Below are 15,138 nucleotides of genomic sequence, written 5' to 3'. Positions count from 1 at the left end.
TCAGGTCCTTCTGGTTTTCCCGATTTACCCGAACGGGAGAAGCACCATAGAGAAACTTCCATGTGGAAGCGCATCTAGAAAAGGGCAGAAGGAGGTTGACGCGTAGAGAAGAGCAAGACTTTCATGTGTTTGCTTCACCACTTTGTCCTCATTTAATTGTCATATCAATGTGTAACCAGGCTCCTCGTCTTTCAAAATGGAAGGATAACTCGCACGAAGCAAGAATCTTCTTAAGAACTCTTGGTGTAAATGATAGTTATGATAGACGCAAGATATAAAATTCTCTAAAATGAAGAACCATTCAGTCGGTGCCGCAAGAGTAATTGGTGATGTGTATAATTTTGGTGATTGTCGACAACGACTTTCCCTTTTGGAGAAGGTGTGCTTCCTCGAAAATGAATCTGCCATTCCGAAAAAGGAAACTCTAAAAGCAGGCCTTAAATCGAAAAAATAAAAGAACAACACTCCTCGGCTCCTACCAAAAATACTTGGAGCAAGACAATATTTTTTTATTTCGGTAAATAAAAAAGTCACGTGTCGAACAAAAGTGTCGAACAAAAGTGTTGAACCCTAGCTCGGCCATAAACCCTCCTCCGCCTCGACCTCTTTCTGCCCTCCTCACCAAGAAAGGAAACACAGCCGAATAAGAAGAAGAAAACACGGCCGAAAAGCTAGCTACCCACACCCGCCCCCTTCCCGTCTCCCCCCTTCCTCAAGCTCGATGGACCACGTGAGGGCGATGGAGGAGCAGATCGCGATGCAGCGGATCCAGAAGAAGCTGGAGGAGGTGAACGCCGCCGCCCAGCAGCACCTCGCCGGCGTGCAGGACCATGTCAACTTCACTTTGCAGGTCACGCCTTCTTAATTAGAGTCCAGGGTCAAGATTCGGGTTTCCTCTAGGACGCAGATTCAGGGCGGAGGGGCGGAATCCCCGATGCCTGTTCGCGGGGTCTCGGATTGGGGCCGATTCCTGGATTTGTGATGTCGGATTTTAGGGATTCGCATTTTGCTTTTCCGGCGGCTAATTTTAGAGTAGAGGCAGCTAATCCTGCGAAATTATGTGGGTTCTTGAAGGAGTTTCCTGTATCCAATTGCACTGTACTGTGATGCTAATTGTTTCGGCTATTTCAGGGTTATTATTCTTGGATACTTAGGTTGTTCTGATGCAGTTCACACGATAAATTTTGGCCTTTTTAGCATACACTATTGTAGATTTTAGATGAAACACCGGAAAATCTTGTGCTGTTTTTGATATAGAAATTGGCTTCTCTTTGTGATATTTTCTATTGCTGGTCTTAATCCTGTAATTTGCTTAGCATTGCTATGTTCTATGTGGTATGGTCACTTAAAATAGTTAAACAATATTGTGAAGTTTCCAGATTTGCTGTATATCTATGGATGTGCACAATTTACATGAGTTGTTGAAGCTCATTTACTATTCTGATTATTACGAAGGGGAAAGATATTTTGACATGAAATAAGCTTATATTCGTAGCAGGGCGATTTGCCTGCATGAAAACACCGATGCTGACACCTGTTTGGATTTCTTTTTCTCTGAATGATTTTCAGAAAGCCTACTTCCAGTGTGCATATGAGTGCTTTGATAGGCGACAAAACCAAGAAGCGATCGGCAGCTGCGTAGAGAACTGTAGTGTGCCTGTTCTTTCTGCCAACCATGTTCTTCAGGATGAGATGGCTAAGTTCCAGGTACTTTGTGCTTTCCTTCACCTATCATTACTTATTCACAGATGTTATGCTATACTTGTTTCTCTCAAAATGAACAACATGGGGTCAGCTTTGTTTCTATTCAGTTATGTATATAGTTTCAGTAGCATTATTCCGCTGTGCAGGTACTAAAACTATGACTATGTCATTTATTCTGTGCAATCAAGTTAGAGTTTTGTTGCTGCTCTATCATCTACTTTGTCATTCTTTATTGAAATGAAACTGCAACCGTTTCTGTTGCCTTCTAAACTTTGATTTATCATTATTGTTGAACCATATCTGTTGATGACGCATTTATTTGGTGATCAGAACACTCATACGTGCCATGTATGATTTAAATAAGCAATGAGTCAGTGATTTGAATAATTGATGGCCTGACATGTCAACAAATACTTGGGAGTAATCTCTTTGCGCTATATAGGTGTAAGTTTCAGACTATCAGATGCTATGCATATGTCTTAATGTGGTTGTCTCTGTCTGTTGATTAAAATAGAATCAAGAATTCACTCATACAAATATGCATACTTAAAACTCTTTCACGATTTATCTCTCTAGCACCTATCGTCTAGCTTCATCTCTGTGTTCTGTTTCTTTAAGTTGCCCAGTCCTGAGCAATTACACAGTATGCAGTATTGCAGTGGCTAGGTCAACTTTGTTTGCTACATGATCTGCCCCCAGTTCAGCATGTTATTTCTAAAATCTTACAAGCCTGGCTTTTTTTGAAAAGAGAGCTAGTAGTGTAGTCAGTCTTCTTGGGTGGTCGTTTATATGTGAAGAACCGAGAATTCTGAACATAATGGTTAACTGCAATAAATTTTGCATCAGGGCATTGGTCTTTGTACACTGTCTACAGTTTGCAGGGTTACATACACAGCATCTTTCTTTCTCAAATTTATAAATGAGTGACCTGAATAAACCACCAGTTAGCAAAACATGGGGGACATTCTCCTTTCTCTTTATATTTTCACATGAAGCGGGAAGTATATATTGCATTTATACCCTTGTGCTGACATGCTAAAATTGAGATATTCTCTTCTTCCAGGAAAGGATGAATCGTTCTTTGGTGGTCTGCCAAGACAGATTTGAAGCAGCAAAGCTCCAGAAGATGAAAACAGATGCATCTCAGGAGTTCGAATCCTGTGTGAACAGGTCTGTCGAGGACAGCATCAGGGTCCTGCCCCATGTGGTTGAGCAGATCAAGTCTACTATTCATATGAATTAGAGGGATCATAGCCCAAACCCCTTTTTTGGCCGCGGAATCGTTAGCTGAATCTATGCAGAGCCTGTGCCAACTTTCGTGTAACTTGATGACTGTACCTTGTTTACTACTTGTCTACTGCCGTGAGAATTATGTACGCATGCGTTTTTTTGCTGAGAGATTATGCAATCTAAATGTTACCGTGATACTAGACTCAAATTTCCTTGCTTCATCTTATTGGCATACATCTTTCAAGTCACATGTTGTGTACATTTGGTTTCAATTTTATATCCTGGTCAATGCATTGTGATGTGAAGGCAGCAGAGTTGCCCATTTACCTTGTTGGCTGGGACATTCTGAAAAAAGAGCGAAGTAGGTGGATGCACTCTACAACGACATCAAATTTGCCCATTTGCATTTGTTTTTTCGGTGTTTACACATTTAATACAATTCATGTTTGCCAAACGAATCAAAATTCGTACTCAAATTTCGTACTGATCGATGATACTTGTGGCTGAAATTAGTGAAACATCGACAAGTATTATGAATTGGAGAGTGAAACAGTAATATTATCGGGGGGGGGGGGGGGGGCTATTCCTAATAGATTGATACCAAAATAGCAGATCCAAATTACAGTTTAAGAAATCCTTTGGAGTCAATTCATGTTATCTCTACATATACTATTTGTTATTATGAATATATGTGGTATTGATTGTAAAAAAATATTTATAAGAAATCCTATCGAAGCTACAAGTGCAGAAATAGGGTTTTATGATCCGATAAAGAATCAAACTTGTTTAAGTACTATGAATTGGAGGGAGTACTAAAATTGTAGTATCACTGAAATCTTACATGTAAATTTCTGATCAGAAGCTGTACCATGCGATGGTATTTTGTTCTTCCTGAAACCTCACCAGCTGCATCAATCTGAGGTCCAAGAGAATAAGAGATGCCCCCTCCCCTCCCGCCACCGCCCACCGCCGCCGCCGCCCTTGCCCAGCACTACATCCGCCTCCTCTCAGCCGCCGGCTTCTCGTCTCCCTCCTCCCTCCGCGCGCTCCTCCCCATCCACGCCCGCGCCGTCCTCCTCGGCATCGCCACCAACCCGGCCTTCGCCACCAGGCTCCTCGCCGCGGCCGCCCCGTGCTCCCTCGCCTACGCCCGCAGGGTGTTCGACGCCGCGCCGCGCCGCGATGCCTACATGTGGAACACCCTCCTCCGCGCCCACGCCCACTCCCACTCCCACTCGTCCGCCTCCGACGCCCTCTCGCTCTACACGCGGATGCGCGCCGCGGGCGTCGTGCCGGACTACTACACCTACCCCATCGTGCTCCCGGCGTGCGCGGCGGCGCGCGCCCCGCGGCTCGGGCGGGCCGCGCACGGCGACGCGCTGAGGTTCGCGCTCGCGGGGGACGCGTTCGTGCACAGCGCGCTCATCGCCATGTACTGCCAGGAGGGAGAGGTGGCGGACGCCCGGCAGGCGTTCTTGGAAAGTGGCCGTGCCCGCACGGTCGTGGCCTGGACGGCCATGGTCGCCGGCTACGTGCAGAACTGCTTGTTCGCCCAGGGGGCAGCGGTGTTCGCTGCGATGGTTGCCGAGGGCGTGCTTCCCAACGAGATCACTCTCATCAGCTTCCTGCCCTGCCTGCAGGGGCAAGAATGGCTCGCTGCCGGGGAGATGGTTCACGGGTTCGTGGTCAAGCTGGGGTTCGATGCAAATGCCCCGCTGGTGAATGCACTCATCGCAATGTATGGGAAGTGCAAGAGCATCGCGTCGGCAGAGGAGTTGTTCGACGGAATGACCACACGTACCGTGGCATCCTGGAACACGATGATTGCCATGCATGAGCAGAACGGTGAGGGGATTAAGGCGATCAAGTTCTTCCGCAGGATGCTTACTGAGAAGGTGGGGTTTGACACCGTCACTCTTGTCAGCGTGCTGTCTGCTTGCACGCGCTCAGGAGCCCTTGAGACAGGAAAGTGGGTGCATGAGCTCGCTAGGAATCACGGGCTCGATGCTGATGCGAGGATCGGCAATGTTCTTGTGGATATGTATGCAAAATGTGGTGATCTTGCTTACGCAAGAGTGGCTTTCGATGGTCTGCGTTCGCCGGGCGTCGTGCCATGGAGTGCCATGATCAGTGCATATGCCAACCATGGTGAGCCTGAAGAGGCTCTCAATTTATTCTCCCGGATGAAAGGCCAAGGGGTGAAGCCTAATTCCTTCACATTCACCGCGGTTCTGGTGGCATGTGCCTACTCGGGCCTCGTTGACGAAGGACTGGCACATTTCAACAGCATTGTCAGAGAATACCGTATCTCACCAACGCTTGAGAACTATGCCTGCATGGTTGATATGCTGGGACGTGCCGGTAGACTTGTGGAAGCATATGAAATCATTAGGGGGATGTCGATGCAGCCAGACAAGTGCATCTGGGGTGCATTCCTTGGTGGCTGCAGGCTTCATGGCAACCTGGAGCTGGCTGAATTTGTCGCCAAGGATCTCTTCCAGTCAGGATCTCACGATGTCACGTTCTATGTCTTGATGGCGAACATGTACTTTGAAGCCGGAATGGTAGAAGATGCAGAAAGGATGAGGAGGACCATGGAGGAGATGGAACTCAAGAAAACAGCTGGGCGTAGTTTAGTCTGTACCAGTAGAGAAAGAAGAGCCATCATGAGGTAGCAAACTGGATGCTGGTTTTAGGTTAGACTGTTTGTACACAGCTATATTCACATATTGTCTCTCTCCTCCAGAGGAAAAATCACATGTTACTTTAGATGTCCAAATTAGGCTCTACCATAGTTTCTTCGTAAATGGAGGACAAATGTGTTCTCTGATAATTCTAGACTTGTAACTGTACTTTGAGGATTTTCCTTTCCATTTATGAAATCTTATGACCGTAAGCATCTCCGGATTTTCTTATTTAAAATTGGATTTTACATTAGAGCTGCAGAAGAAACTGAAAAAAAGCTCCAGAAAATAATGTGTCACCCAATTTTCCTTCGAAACAAGAATGCCAGGGTAGATGACTGATCAAGTATAATGTTTCCCTTCTCATGCTAGTAGGATGAGTTGAAATGTGGTAGTAGGACAAAGAAATGCGATCAAGTATCTTTCATTTTGAGCCTCTTTGCTTTGTGTCTCTGCTCTTTTTTTGTTGATTTTTCTTAGTAGAAGAAAATCGATTGTTCTCTGTCCTTCCTCATGCTAGTAGGATGAGTTGAAATGTGGTAAGACTGAGAAGTTATAAACTGAAAATAATATAAACCTTATGCAATTTAATCACTTACATGTATTCTGTCGACCATCATGTCTACTGAAATGAAAAAAAATACCGAGGTTAATTATGCATCATTTTTAGGTTAATTATCTGTCATATTTAGCCTCTTTCCTTTGGGTTTGCTCATTATATCTTTTTGTTTAATTTTCTGATAATAAAATGAAATTATTGGCTCTCTTGGGACCATGGCCCCACATGTCATCCCGCAGAGAACATGATAATAAGAAAACAAATTTAGATTTTTTTTTTAAAAAAAACTTCCATGTCCCTTTTTTTAGATAAGTGTCTTTTATTTTGAGCCTCTTTGCTTTGGGTCTGCTCATTCTAAATTTTTGTTGAATTCTCTTATAAGAAAATTGCTGGCTCTATTCGGAGCATGGGCCCACATGTCATCCCGCGGAGAGAACAGATAGCCTCGTATGTGAACTTGTGAAGTGTGCGAAGAGAACAGCCAGCAAGGACCACCAGTCCATTCCGTCGGCCCTGCACAATAGATTCAGCCAAGCCAACCCTACGCACGCTGACACGTGCCGGCACGTCTCTTCACGTCGTTTCTTCTCCTCGGGATCCAAACCATCCCCAAAAACCCTCCCGCCGCCGATGGCCGCCGCCGCCGCCGCCGCCGCAACTTCCCACCTCGCCGCTCTCAGTACCGGATCCCGCGCACACAGCCACCGCCAGCCGCCCCCTCCGTCAGTGGCCCTCTCCGCCAGGCCGAGGGCACGCCACGTGGCGGTCGCCGCCGCGTCCGCTTCTCCGGCCACCGGCGGCGTCACGCCGGTCCCTCCCCGCCCCAGGGGCTCGTAAGTTTCACACCCCGCTGAACACTAGTTTTCTTATGCCCTTCTGATCTTCAAGTCGAGGTACAGTAACATTTTATTTCCAATGGGGTATATAGGACTGTAAAGCGCCACACGGTATCAGTGTTCGTTGGGGATGAGAGCGGGATGATCAACCGAATTGCCGGCGTCTTCGCCAGGAGAGGATACAACATCGAGTCGTTGGCCGTCGGGCTGAACAAGGACAAGGCGCTGTTCACGATAGTGGTGTCCGGAACAGAGAAAGTACTCCAACAGGTTGTGGAGCAGCTCTACAAACTTGTTAATGTCATACAGGTCAGTAGGTTCTTCCAATATGCCACTTGAATTACAAGATCATTGCTAACTGATACGTAGTAGTGCGCCATCAGTTGAATCGTTCATTTCAGTTTTCGTGCTTATTTCAGTCGTCAGATCCTCTGATATTCGTAGCTTTGTATATGGATGAAACAGGTTGAGGATTTGTCAAAGGAGCCACAAGTTGAGAGAGAGCTCATGCTGATAAAGCTGAACGTAGAGCCAGAGCAGCGTCTTGAGGTAAAGTTTGTACTATGTGCATAGGATGCTCGATTATATGCTTCAGTTGGAGTGGGGGTGAGGGTAGAATGTTGGTACTCTTTGCTCATTTCTTCACTTTTACATGCAGGTGATGGGGTTGGTTGACATTTTCAGAGCAAAAGTGGTTGATCTTTCAGACCGTACACTGACTATTGAGGTAAATTCATGGTGTGTTGTATCTTGCAGATCATTTCCATTGTCACTTGTATGCTTTAATTTCAAATTATGCTCTCTGTTTTTGAGTCATGCCAAAGGTAACTGGAGATCCTGGAAAAATGGTCGCTGTACAGAGGAACATGAGCAAGTTTGGGATCAAAGAAGTTGCCAGAACTGGCAAGGTTATACTTCTTGTGTAAATATTAGGACCTTATTCTGCTTTTGTTCTTGACTAGATTTTATGGGCCTTATTAATATATAGATAGCTTTGCGGCGTGAGAAAATGGGACAAGCGGCTCCCTTTTGGAGGTTCTCTGTAGAATCCTATCCTGATCTTGAAGTGAAAAGGCCTTCAGAATCTACCCTAAGCACTGCATCAAACACAACCAATGGCGAGTCTGAAGAATCTTTGCAGGTAGGACATGGTAATTCTCATCATTCATATAGTTTTTCATGTATCCATTTTTTCTTCAGGATTGCAACAACATTGTTTCTTTATTTTGACCTGGTTTATTGTGTTATTTGAGTTTTTATCATGCATTCACAGAAATCAACACATGTAATAGAATTATCTCTCTTTCATTCAATATTATAAATTCTATTATTTACTGATTTGGTCTTAATGAGGATTTATTATTGTTTATTTTATTAAGGTATGTCCTAATTCTTTTTCCGATCTGAGTTTAGAAGGGAAAGTAATATACACTTAGGTAATGTACCAATATTGATCCTTGCAAGTGCACCTTATATATATGCAAAGCGTATTGATGCAATTAGCTTGATTTGCCATGTATGCATATGTTTTGTAGACAAGCAGGAGTTGATGCATCATTTAAATTGTTTTTATGATTCGTAATATCAGCATTATGCTGGCAATCACTAGTTTTTTTTTTGAAAGCAGCAAGAAGTTGGCTGTCTTATAACCTAACTAGATCTCACAAACAATGTAAACATGACCATGACTAGTTCGTTTTGTGTGAACAAGTTTATTGCAAACACTTTTTTCTATAATTCACATATAGTTGTGGTTTGCAGTTCGATGGCTGATTTATATATTCTTATGTTTTATTACTAGGGTGATGTTTATCCAGTGGAATCTTATGAAAGCTTCTCGATAAATCAAATTCTTGATGCTCATTGGGGTGTGATGACTGACAGTGATGTAAGTTCTTGGATTCTTCTATCACTAGAGCTTCTATGTTGCTGAAAGTTAATGGCAAGAGTCCCAGTGTCTAATGGAGCATAAACCTATTACATTTGTTTGCACTAAATTACAATTGCAACTTTTAAATACCTATTTCGAAAATAACTGGAATACTTTGCTTTCTTCAGCCTACAGGGTTTTGTTCACATACTTTGTCGATCCTTGTTAATGATTTCCCTGGAGTTCTCAATGTTGTAACTGGTATCTTTTCCCGGCGGGGCTACAATATTCAGGTTTGTTTTCCACCTGTAGATATCTTATGTTCCCTCAATTAGATCACTCCAGGTTACAGTGTTGTAGTTCATTGCTAACAGGTTGTATCCATTACTTTGATAGAGTCTTGCTGTTGGTCCAGCTGAAAAAATAGGCACTTCTCGCATCACTACTGTCGTTCCTGGGAGTGATGAGTCTATCGCCAAGCTAATACATCAACTTTACAAGCTCATCGACGTTTATGAGGTCAACTTATTAATGTTGTGGTTTGCATGATTGTTGTTCCACATGTAAGGTTAGCTCACAATCGCCTTGGTTTTTCAGGTCCAAGATCTTACACATTTACCGTTTACTGCTAGAGAGTTAATGATCATAAAGGTCGCTGGGAACACTTCAGCTCGCAGGGCTATCCTGGATATTGCTGAGGATGTTTTCGGGGCCAAAACGGTTGACGTATCAGACCACACAATAACTCTTCAGGTAATAATTACTTTGTCCTTTTGGACGCAACTGCTGGATTTAGGACATATATATGCTTTTGCTGGTAGGATAAATCAATGAGTTTGATTTAAGCTTGTTTTACCTTTCATTTAGGCATCTTGATTGTAGACAGTAGAAACCTGAACATTTAGCAAATATAGCCTTAACTTGGTACAATATCTGTGTTGTTGTCAATTAGCTCATAAATTTCAGCATAGATCAAGTGAAATCATGCTATTTTGAAGTATGGTACTTATCCAAGTTGTTTAAAGTAGAAACATGAACATTCATCAAATGCAGTCTTTACTTTATCTCTTTGAGCATTATTATCAGTGTTGCTGTCAGCCAGCTGATGAAATTTCAGTATAGATCAAACTGAAATGCTGCTATTTTGAATATATAGGGTATTTATCCATTTGAAAAATGCGGGAGTTTCTAGATTTTTTCAATGTCCTGTATTATACTACCTCTGGACTTAAAAAATTGACGCGGCCACCAGCCAGAAACATGCATGCACATACCTCCCTCCGCGTCGATTAAATCCGACCGGAGGGAGTAGGTTACACCACCGAATCATATGTACATGATTACTTATCTAATTTTTGAGTACTTATCAAGAACTAATTTATAGCCTCTTTTAAAAGGAAATTTGGATGATTTTAATCCTTTAAATTTTCATATGTGGCTGTTTGGTATGCATTTATAATCCATATAATTTTTTCTTGAGGATTCAATTGCAGTATATTTCATAGAGACATTTCCACTAATTCAAACCTTGTGGAATGATATCTTTGTTTTTCCTGTGGCGTAATCAAACACCCTTTGGTCGAGATTCTTGTTGTATTTAACCCTACTCTTCAGGAAGCCATGAAATTCCTACTTCACCTTTTCCTGCATTTTTTTGAATCTTGCAAGTCAAAGAGTCCCTTGAGGACAATGTATTTAGTGGCATCAATGTTTTTTAATAAGTAGCAACCTTATTGGCATGCAGCTCACTGGAGACCTTCATAAAATGGTCGCACTACAAAGGATGCTTGAGCCGTACGGCATCTGTGAGGTTTGTACTGAAGGTTCACTTTGCAAATGCACCATAGTGTCGATAATTCGTGATTGCAGAGTACTTATTCCAATGTAAATCGTAGTTTAGCAACTACAATATTTCAAATTATTAGTTACAGTGGATCCTTTACCATCTTTGGCCATATGCATTCTGCAGATTGCACGAACCGGCAGGGTTGCGCTGAGCCGTGAGTCAGGAGTCGATTCCAAGTACCTCCGTGGGTATTCTCTTCCTCTATAACATGGCAGTTGAAGACTTCACGCCAATCAGTTTGCAGATTGCCATTCTTCTGATACCGGATCTCCTAAACTCCGAATGTGCAATGGTTTTTCGTTTGCTTGGGAGCATACAGCAAAAAGGCACCGGTCACATTTAGGTTAACTAGATTTGCACCATCTTCTAAAGTTTTTTTTATAGATACTACAGAGAAATGGAATTGAGATTTTTAATCCCATGTGAATACCATGTTTTGGGCTTCCTTCTTTGAAGTAGCAAACAGAATTATATCTAAAATTATGCTTCCAAGAAGATTTTAACTTTCTGAATCATAGTTAAATTTGGCGTGAGCACTCTAAATTCATTTTTTTTTTACTCCAAGTAGTTTTAAGAGTGTATAATGCGTTTAGGCTTCCTACTTACGAATACTGCAACTAGCAGCGATCATTAGTCTTCTGCAAGGTTATAGATCAAATTTAAGACCACTCCTTCAAACTAGTTATTTATGTGCCCAATGTCGCATTAGCACTCAAATGCCACTTCGATTCTTCCGTGCGAACAAATCACAGATAACATGTCATTTCTTGGCGGAAGGAGTCATGCTAGTTTTTTTTTCTTTTTGTTGTTGTTGTTGCTGCTGCTGCTGCGACAACTCACGCTAGATTGCTAGTTGCATCTGCCATGCTAGAAATTCAGAACTGATGCATTGTTTGACAGCGTCGATTCATTTGTGAGAATATAAACGATCATTGTCTTGCATGTACAAATGATGTGGATTATTATGTTTTGCATGCACATATGATGTGGATAGTACATAACGTGATGCTAAAAGGTGATGGAATTAAAAAAGGAAAACGCTTGCTATCAGCCGACCGATCCGGCGCTATCGATCGGTCGTGCTGACGCAGCTAGCTTTTGCTTTTTTTCCTAGCATGTAACTAGCTTTGCTCTCCTTTGGTTGTTACTTTTTCTTATTTTTTGGTCGCTTGCCGCGGTGTTTGTTGGTTCGCCCCGTCATCATCCGTAAGCTATTTTACCCCTCTGAGTCAACATTTGCGACGTTGTGCGATTCCTCCGACCGACTACGACGAGCATAGGGAAGACTATGGAGTAGTGGGAACATGCACGGGTAATCGATCGCCGATGGGCCTCCAGCAGGTATAGGGCCGATGGACGATGGTACAACTAAGTTTCCTCCTTGATTTTTCCAATATTGCATAAGTTTGTTAATGTTGTAGCAAAAGCGTATGATTTTTGTAGTGAGAGTACATGAGTTTTGTAGTGAGAGTACACGCCCGATGTTGTAATATTTTAACCGGGTGTTTGCCACAAGGTTGTGATTCCACTGGTTTAATTATTCGATGATGCATTAGTTATTTAAAAATGTAACAAGCTCTTATACGTTATGTTGGAAAAGTAGAATTCAGATGTCACAAAGGTTTGCTACAAGCTGTGAGTTTCCTCAGATTTTTCGACGATATTTACATATTTTTATAACAAATTACATGTTGGGTTTATGTTGTTAACTATTGTTGTAAACATCCAAATTTGTTGTTGGAATTGTTGTTGGCTATTGTTGTAAACAACCAAAACGAATTTGTTGAATTTTTTGTTGCCAAATCCAAGTGATTTTTTTGTTGTAATTGTTTGTGAATTTTGTAAAAATAGATGGTGATTTTTATTGTAATTCAATATATAGAAAATTAGTTGTTGCTTGACCAGTTTGAACGGTCTGCAAACATATGGATTTTTATTTTACTAGTCTGCGGTTTTTGGTATAAATGTTGGCGACTTTTGTTGTAAATCAATTGACCGCAAAAAAATGTTGGTTCATCCACTTTAGGGCAGTATTATTTGTTTATAAATTTTGGAAATTTTTGTTGTAATTGTATATTTGTTTTGTATACGGGATGATTTTTTGTTGTAATACCCTCAGGCCTAGTCAGCACAGTGGCATATTTGTTGTTAATATCGAGAAAGACAAAGCCAAAGTGATATACCCTTTCGGATTAGGTGGAGAGTCTTTGCACTGCGGGTTAATTTTGAAAGAACCGGGGGGTTAAAATGCAAACATGCGTTGCATCTGGTTCTGTGCATTGGATGTGCATCTGACGGTCCGCAGAACGACCGATTTTGGTCAAATCATCAGCCCACCGACGCCTAGCGTCGGCCATTAAAAAAAGGTGATATCCGCGTCTCAACTGAATTGGACTTGGGGCATTTGAAACGAAAGAAAAACCAACGAATTGGCTCAAGGGTATCCAAAACGATCGAAATACAATGTTCCTCTTACGTCGATAAAAATATAGTATCATCCAATGGTAAAAAACGATCGAACTAATTATTCCATCCGTTCCAGATTAACTGAAGCTTTGTCCTAATTTTAAAAAAATGATCACGTCTAGGGAAAAAGTGTACTTCCTCCATCTGACAAAAGACGTCTCAACGTTTGTTTTAGTTTGGATGCATCTTCAAACTCTTGTAAGTTTTGATCATGGTTATTGAAAAAATTGCGACAAATACATCTAAATTTAGATAAAGTTAAGATAATTTTTATACAATGAAGGAAGTAATTTTTATACAATGAAGGAAGTATAAAAAATATACGACCTCTGCTCATAAAAGAATGTCACAAATTTATCTAAATTTAGATGTGTCTATACACTAAAGAGTGTCTAGATACATCTGAATTTAGACAAACTCTGACATTGTTTTATTAACGGATGGAGTTTGACATGATGAATCTATGAAACTAATTTGGTGTTATTGATATTCATATATAAAACATGGTCGAACCTAAAGAAGTTTAACTTCAAAATAAGATAGAGCTTCAGTTAATTTGGAATTTTTATTTCATTAGTATTTTCAGTTTTTTTTAATACAAACACACGGTTGGGAGATACATTTCTTGTTTTTGGTGGAATAGAACTCAAATTTGTGTCCGCGAAAACTTAATCGTGGGCATGATTGGTTACATGCATGATTATGCTTGCGTGAGACATGATGACAGACCAAAAGACAAAATTGGGTTTGTGTTTTGGTGCTCGTATTGTGTGAGGGAGCAGTTGTGACCCTACGTTTGGTCGTCTGTATGTGAGGAATTAGGCTTGGCATCAATCTCAAAAACCGTTGGATCAGTTTTTTTGACTTAGTTTCTCAGAGAGGTGCTCATAGGATATGATGTGCGTTTGTGAGTTTATATGAGTGAGTGTATGTACTATGTGTGAGCGTCTGGATCTTACCATGTTTTGCACAAAAAATGCAATAATAAGGTGTTTGGTTGCATATATCATATTGAATGTAACTAGAGTACATTTTAGAACTCTAGGTGAAATGGACCTAACTAACCTAACATTGCAAGGGGTGTTATGGGTGCTTACCGAAGAGGTGATGACGACGGATCCCCTTCCTACTTAGGGGAGTTCTATTGATGATTATTAATATATTGATGGAGTTTCGTAAAAAAAAAAGAATGGAGGGAGGTGAGCCGCAACCGATAACGAGAAAGAGGTGTGATGGTGCCGGAGAGAAAAGAGGCGAGCCTGATGCTTGATAGGAGGAAGTGAGCCGCAACTAGAGATGACGGTGAGACAAGGCGGTGTCGGCGAGGAGGGTCATCACCGCCTCCGTCGCGGCCTAGCATCTCCAACAGGCGCTGTAAAATCTGGCGCTGTAAACCGGCGATTCGGCGCGCTGTATACCGCTGGCGCCCGTGATAGCGAATTTGCCCCGGGCAGAGGCTCTATTTTGCAGCGCGCGTTGCTGTGCGAAAAACGCACCTCCGGCAGAGGCTCTATTTTGCAGCGCGCGTGGGGCACAAACTGCTAATCCGACCGTTTTTTTGAAAATTTAAATCAAACAAACTATGAAAATTTGATCGAAAATACGAATATATTTTAAAAGTTCAACGATACAATGCGACATATAGAACGAAAATACAAATAACTACTCGTCCGACTCCCAGTCGAAGTCGGAGCTGCTCGGAGTCGTCTCCGACACCGACATCGTCATCCACTCGAAGGAGGAGGAGGAGGAGGAGGAGGAGGAGAGGACGATGGTCGACGGCCCTGCGCCGTTCTTCTTTTGCTCCTCCTTCCTCGCCGCCTTCTCGGCCCTCGCCGCCTTCCTCGCCGCGGACTCGGCGCGGCGCTTGTCGCGGCTAGCTTTTTTTTCTTTGCCTTCGCCGCCGCCTTCTCCTCCTCCTTCTGCTCCTTCTTCGCGTAGAA

General features: G+C 42.4%; 2 protein-coding genes across 2 annotated transcripts; both read left to right on the top strand.

Moving 5' to 3' along the window:
- Positions 1 to 626: 626 nt before the first annotated feature.
- Positions 627 to 5,632, top strand: LOC124699777 (putative pentatricopeptide repeat-containing protein At3g11460, mitochondrial). Its single transcript, XM_047232022.1, has 4 exons — positions 627 to 850; positions 1,570 to 1,707; positions 2,768 to 2,930; positions 3,913 to 5,632. The coding sequence occupies exons 1-4, from the start codon at positions 722 to 724 to the stop codon at positions 5,607 to 5,609; spliced, it is 2,127 nt and encodes a 708-aa protein (XP_047087978.1). The 5' UTR covers positions 627 to 721; the 3' UTR covers positions 5,610 to 5,632.
- Positions 5,633 to 6,931: 1,299 nt separating this feature from the next.
- LOC124699776 (acetolactate synthase small subunit 2, chloroplastic-like) lies at positions 6,932 to 11,232 on the top strand. The gene is made up of 12 exons (XM_047232021.1): positions 6,932 to 7,010; positions 7,106 to 7,322; positions 7,479 to 7,562; positions 7,672 to 7,740; positions 7,838 to 7,921; positions 8,002 to 8,154; positions 8,815 to 8,901; positions 9,072 to 9,176; positions 9,280 to 9,402; positions 9,481 to 9,636; positions 10,628 to 10,693; positions 10,853 to 11,232. The coding sequence occupies exons 2-12, from the start codon at positions 7,155 to 7,157 to the stop codon at positions 10,934 to 10,936; spliced, it is 1,179 nt and encodes a 392-aa protein (XP_047087977.1). The 5' UTR covers positions 6,932 to 7,010; positions 7,106 to 7,154; the 3' UTR covers positions 10,937 to 11,232.
- The last annotated feature ends 3,906 nt before the right edge of the window (positions 11,233 to 15,138 follow it).

The sequence above is a fragment of the Lolium rigidum genome, chromosome 3 (genome assembly GCF_022539505.1).
Source record: "Lolium rigidum isolate FL_2022 chromosome 3, APGP_CSIRO_Lrig_0.1, whole genome shotgun sequence".
NCBI classification, from domain to species: Eukaryota; Viridiplantae; Streptophyta; class Magnoliopsida; order Poales; family Poaceae; genus Lolium; species Lolium rigidum.
Note: the sequence above shows the minus strand (reverse complement) of the source record. Positions and strands in the feature narration are given on the sequence as shown.

Coding starts and splice junctions, on each gene's coding strand:
- LOC124699777 (XM_047232022.1), top strand. CDS start 722: ATGGACCACGTGAGGGCGATGGAGGAGCAGATCGCGATGCAGCGGATC. Junction 851..1,569: donor ATGTCAACTTCACTTTGCAG/GTCACGCCTTCT, acceptor AATGATTTTCAG/AAAGCCTACTTCCAGTGTGC. Junction 1,708..2,767: donor ATGAGATGGCTAAGTTCCAG/GTACTTTGTGCT, acceptor CTCTTCTTCCAG/GAAAGGATGAATCGTTCTTT.
- LOC124699776 (XM_047232021.1), top strand. CDS start 7,155: ATGATCAACCGAATTGCCGGCGTCTTCGCCAGGAGAGGATACAACATC. Junction 7,323..7,478: donor AACTTGTTAATGTCATACAG/GTCAGTAGGTTC, acceptor TGGATGAAACAG/GTTGAGGATTTGTCAAAGGA. Junction 8,155..8,814: donor AGTCTGAAGAATCTTTGCAG/GTAGGACATGGT, acceptor TTTTATTACTAG/GGTGATGTTTATCCAGTGGA.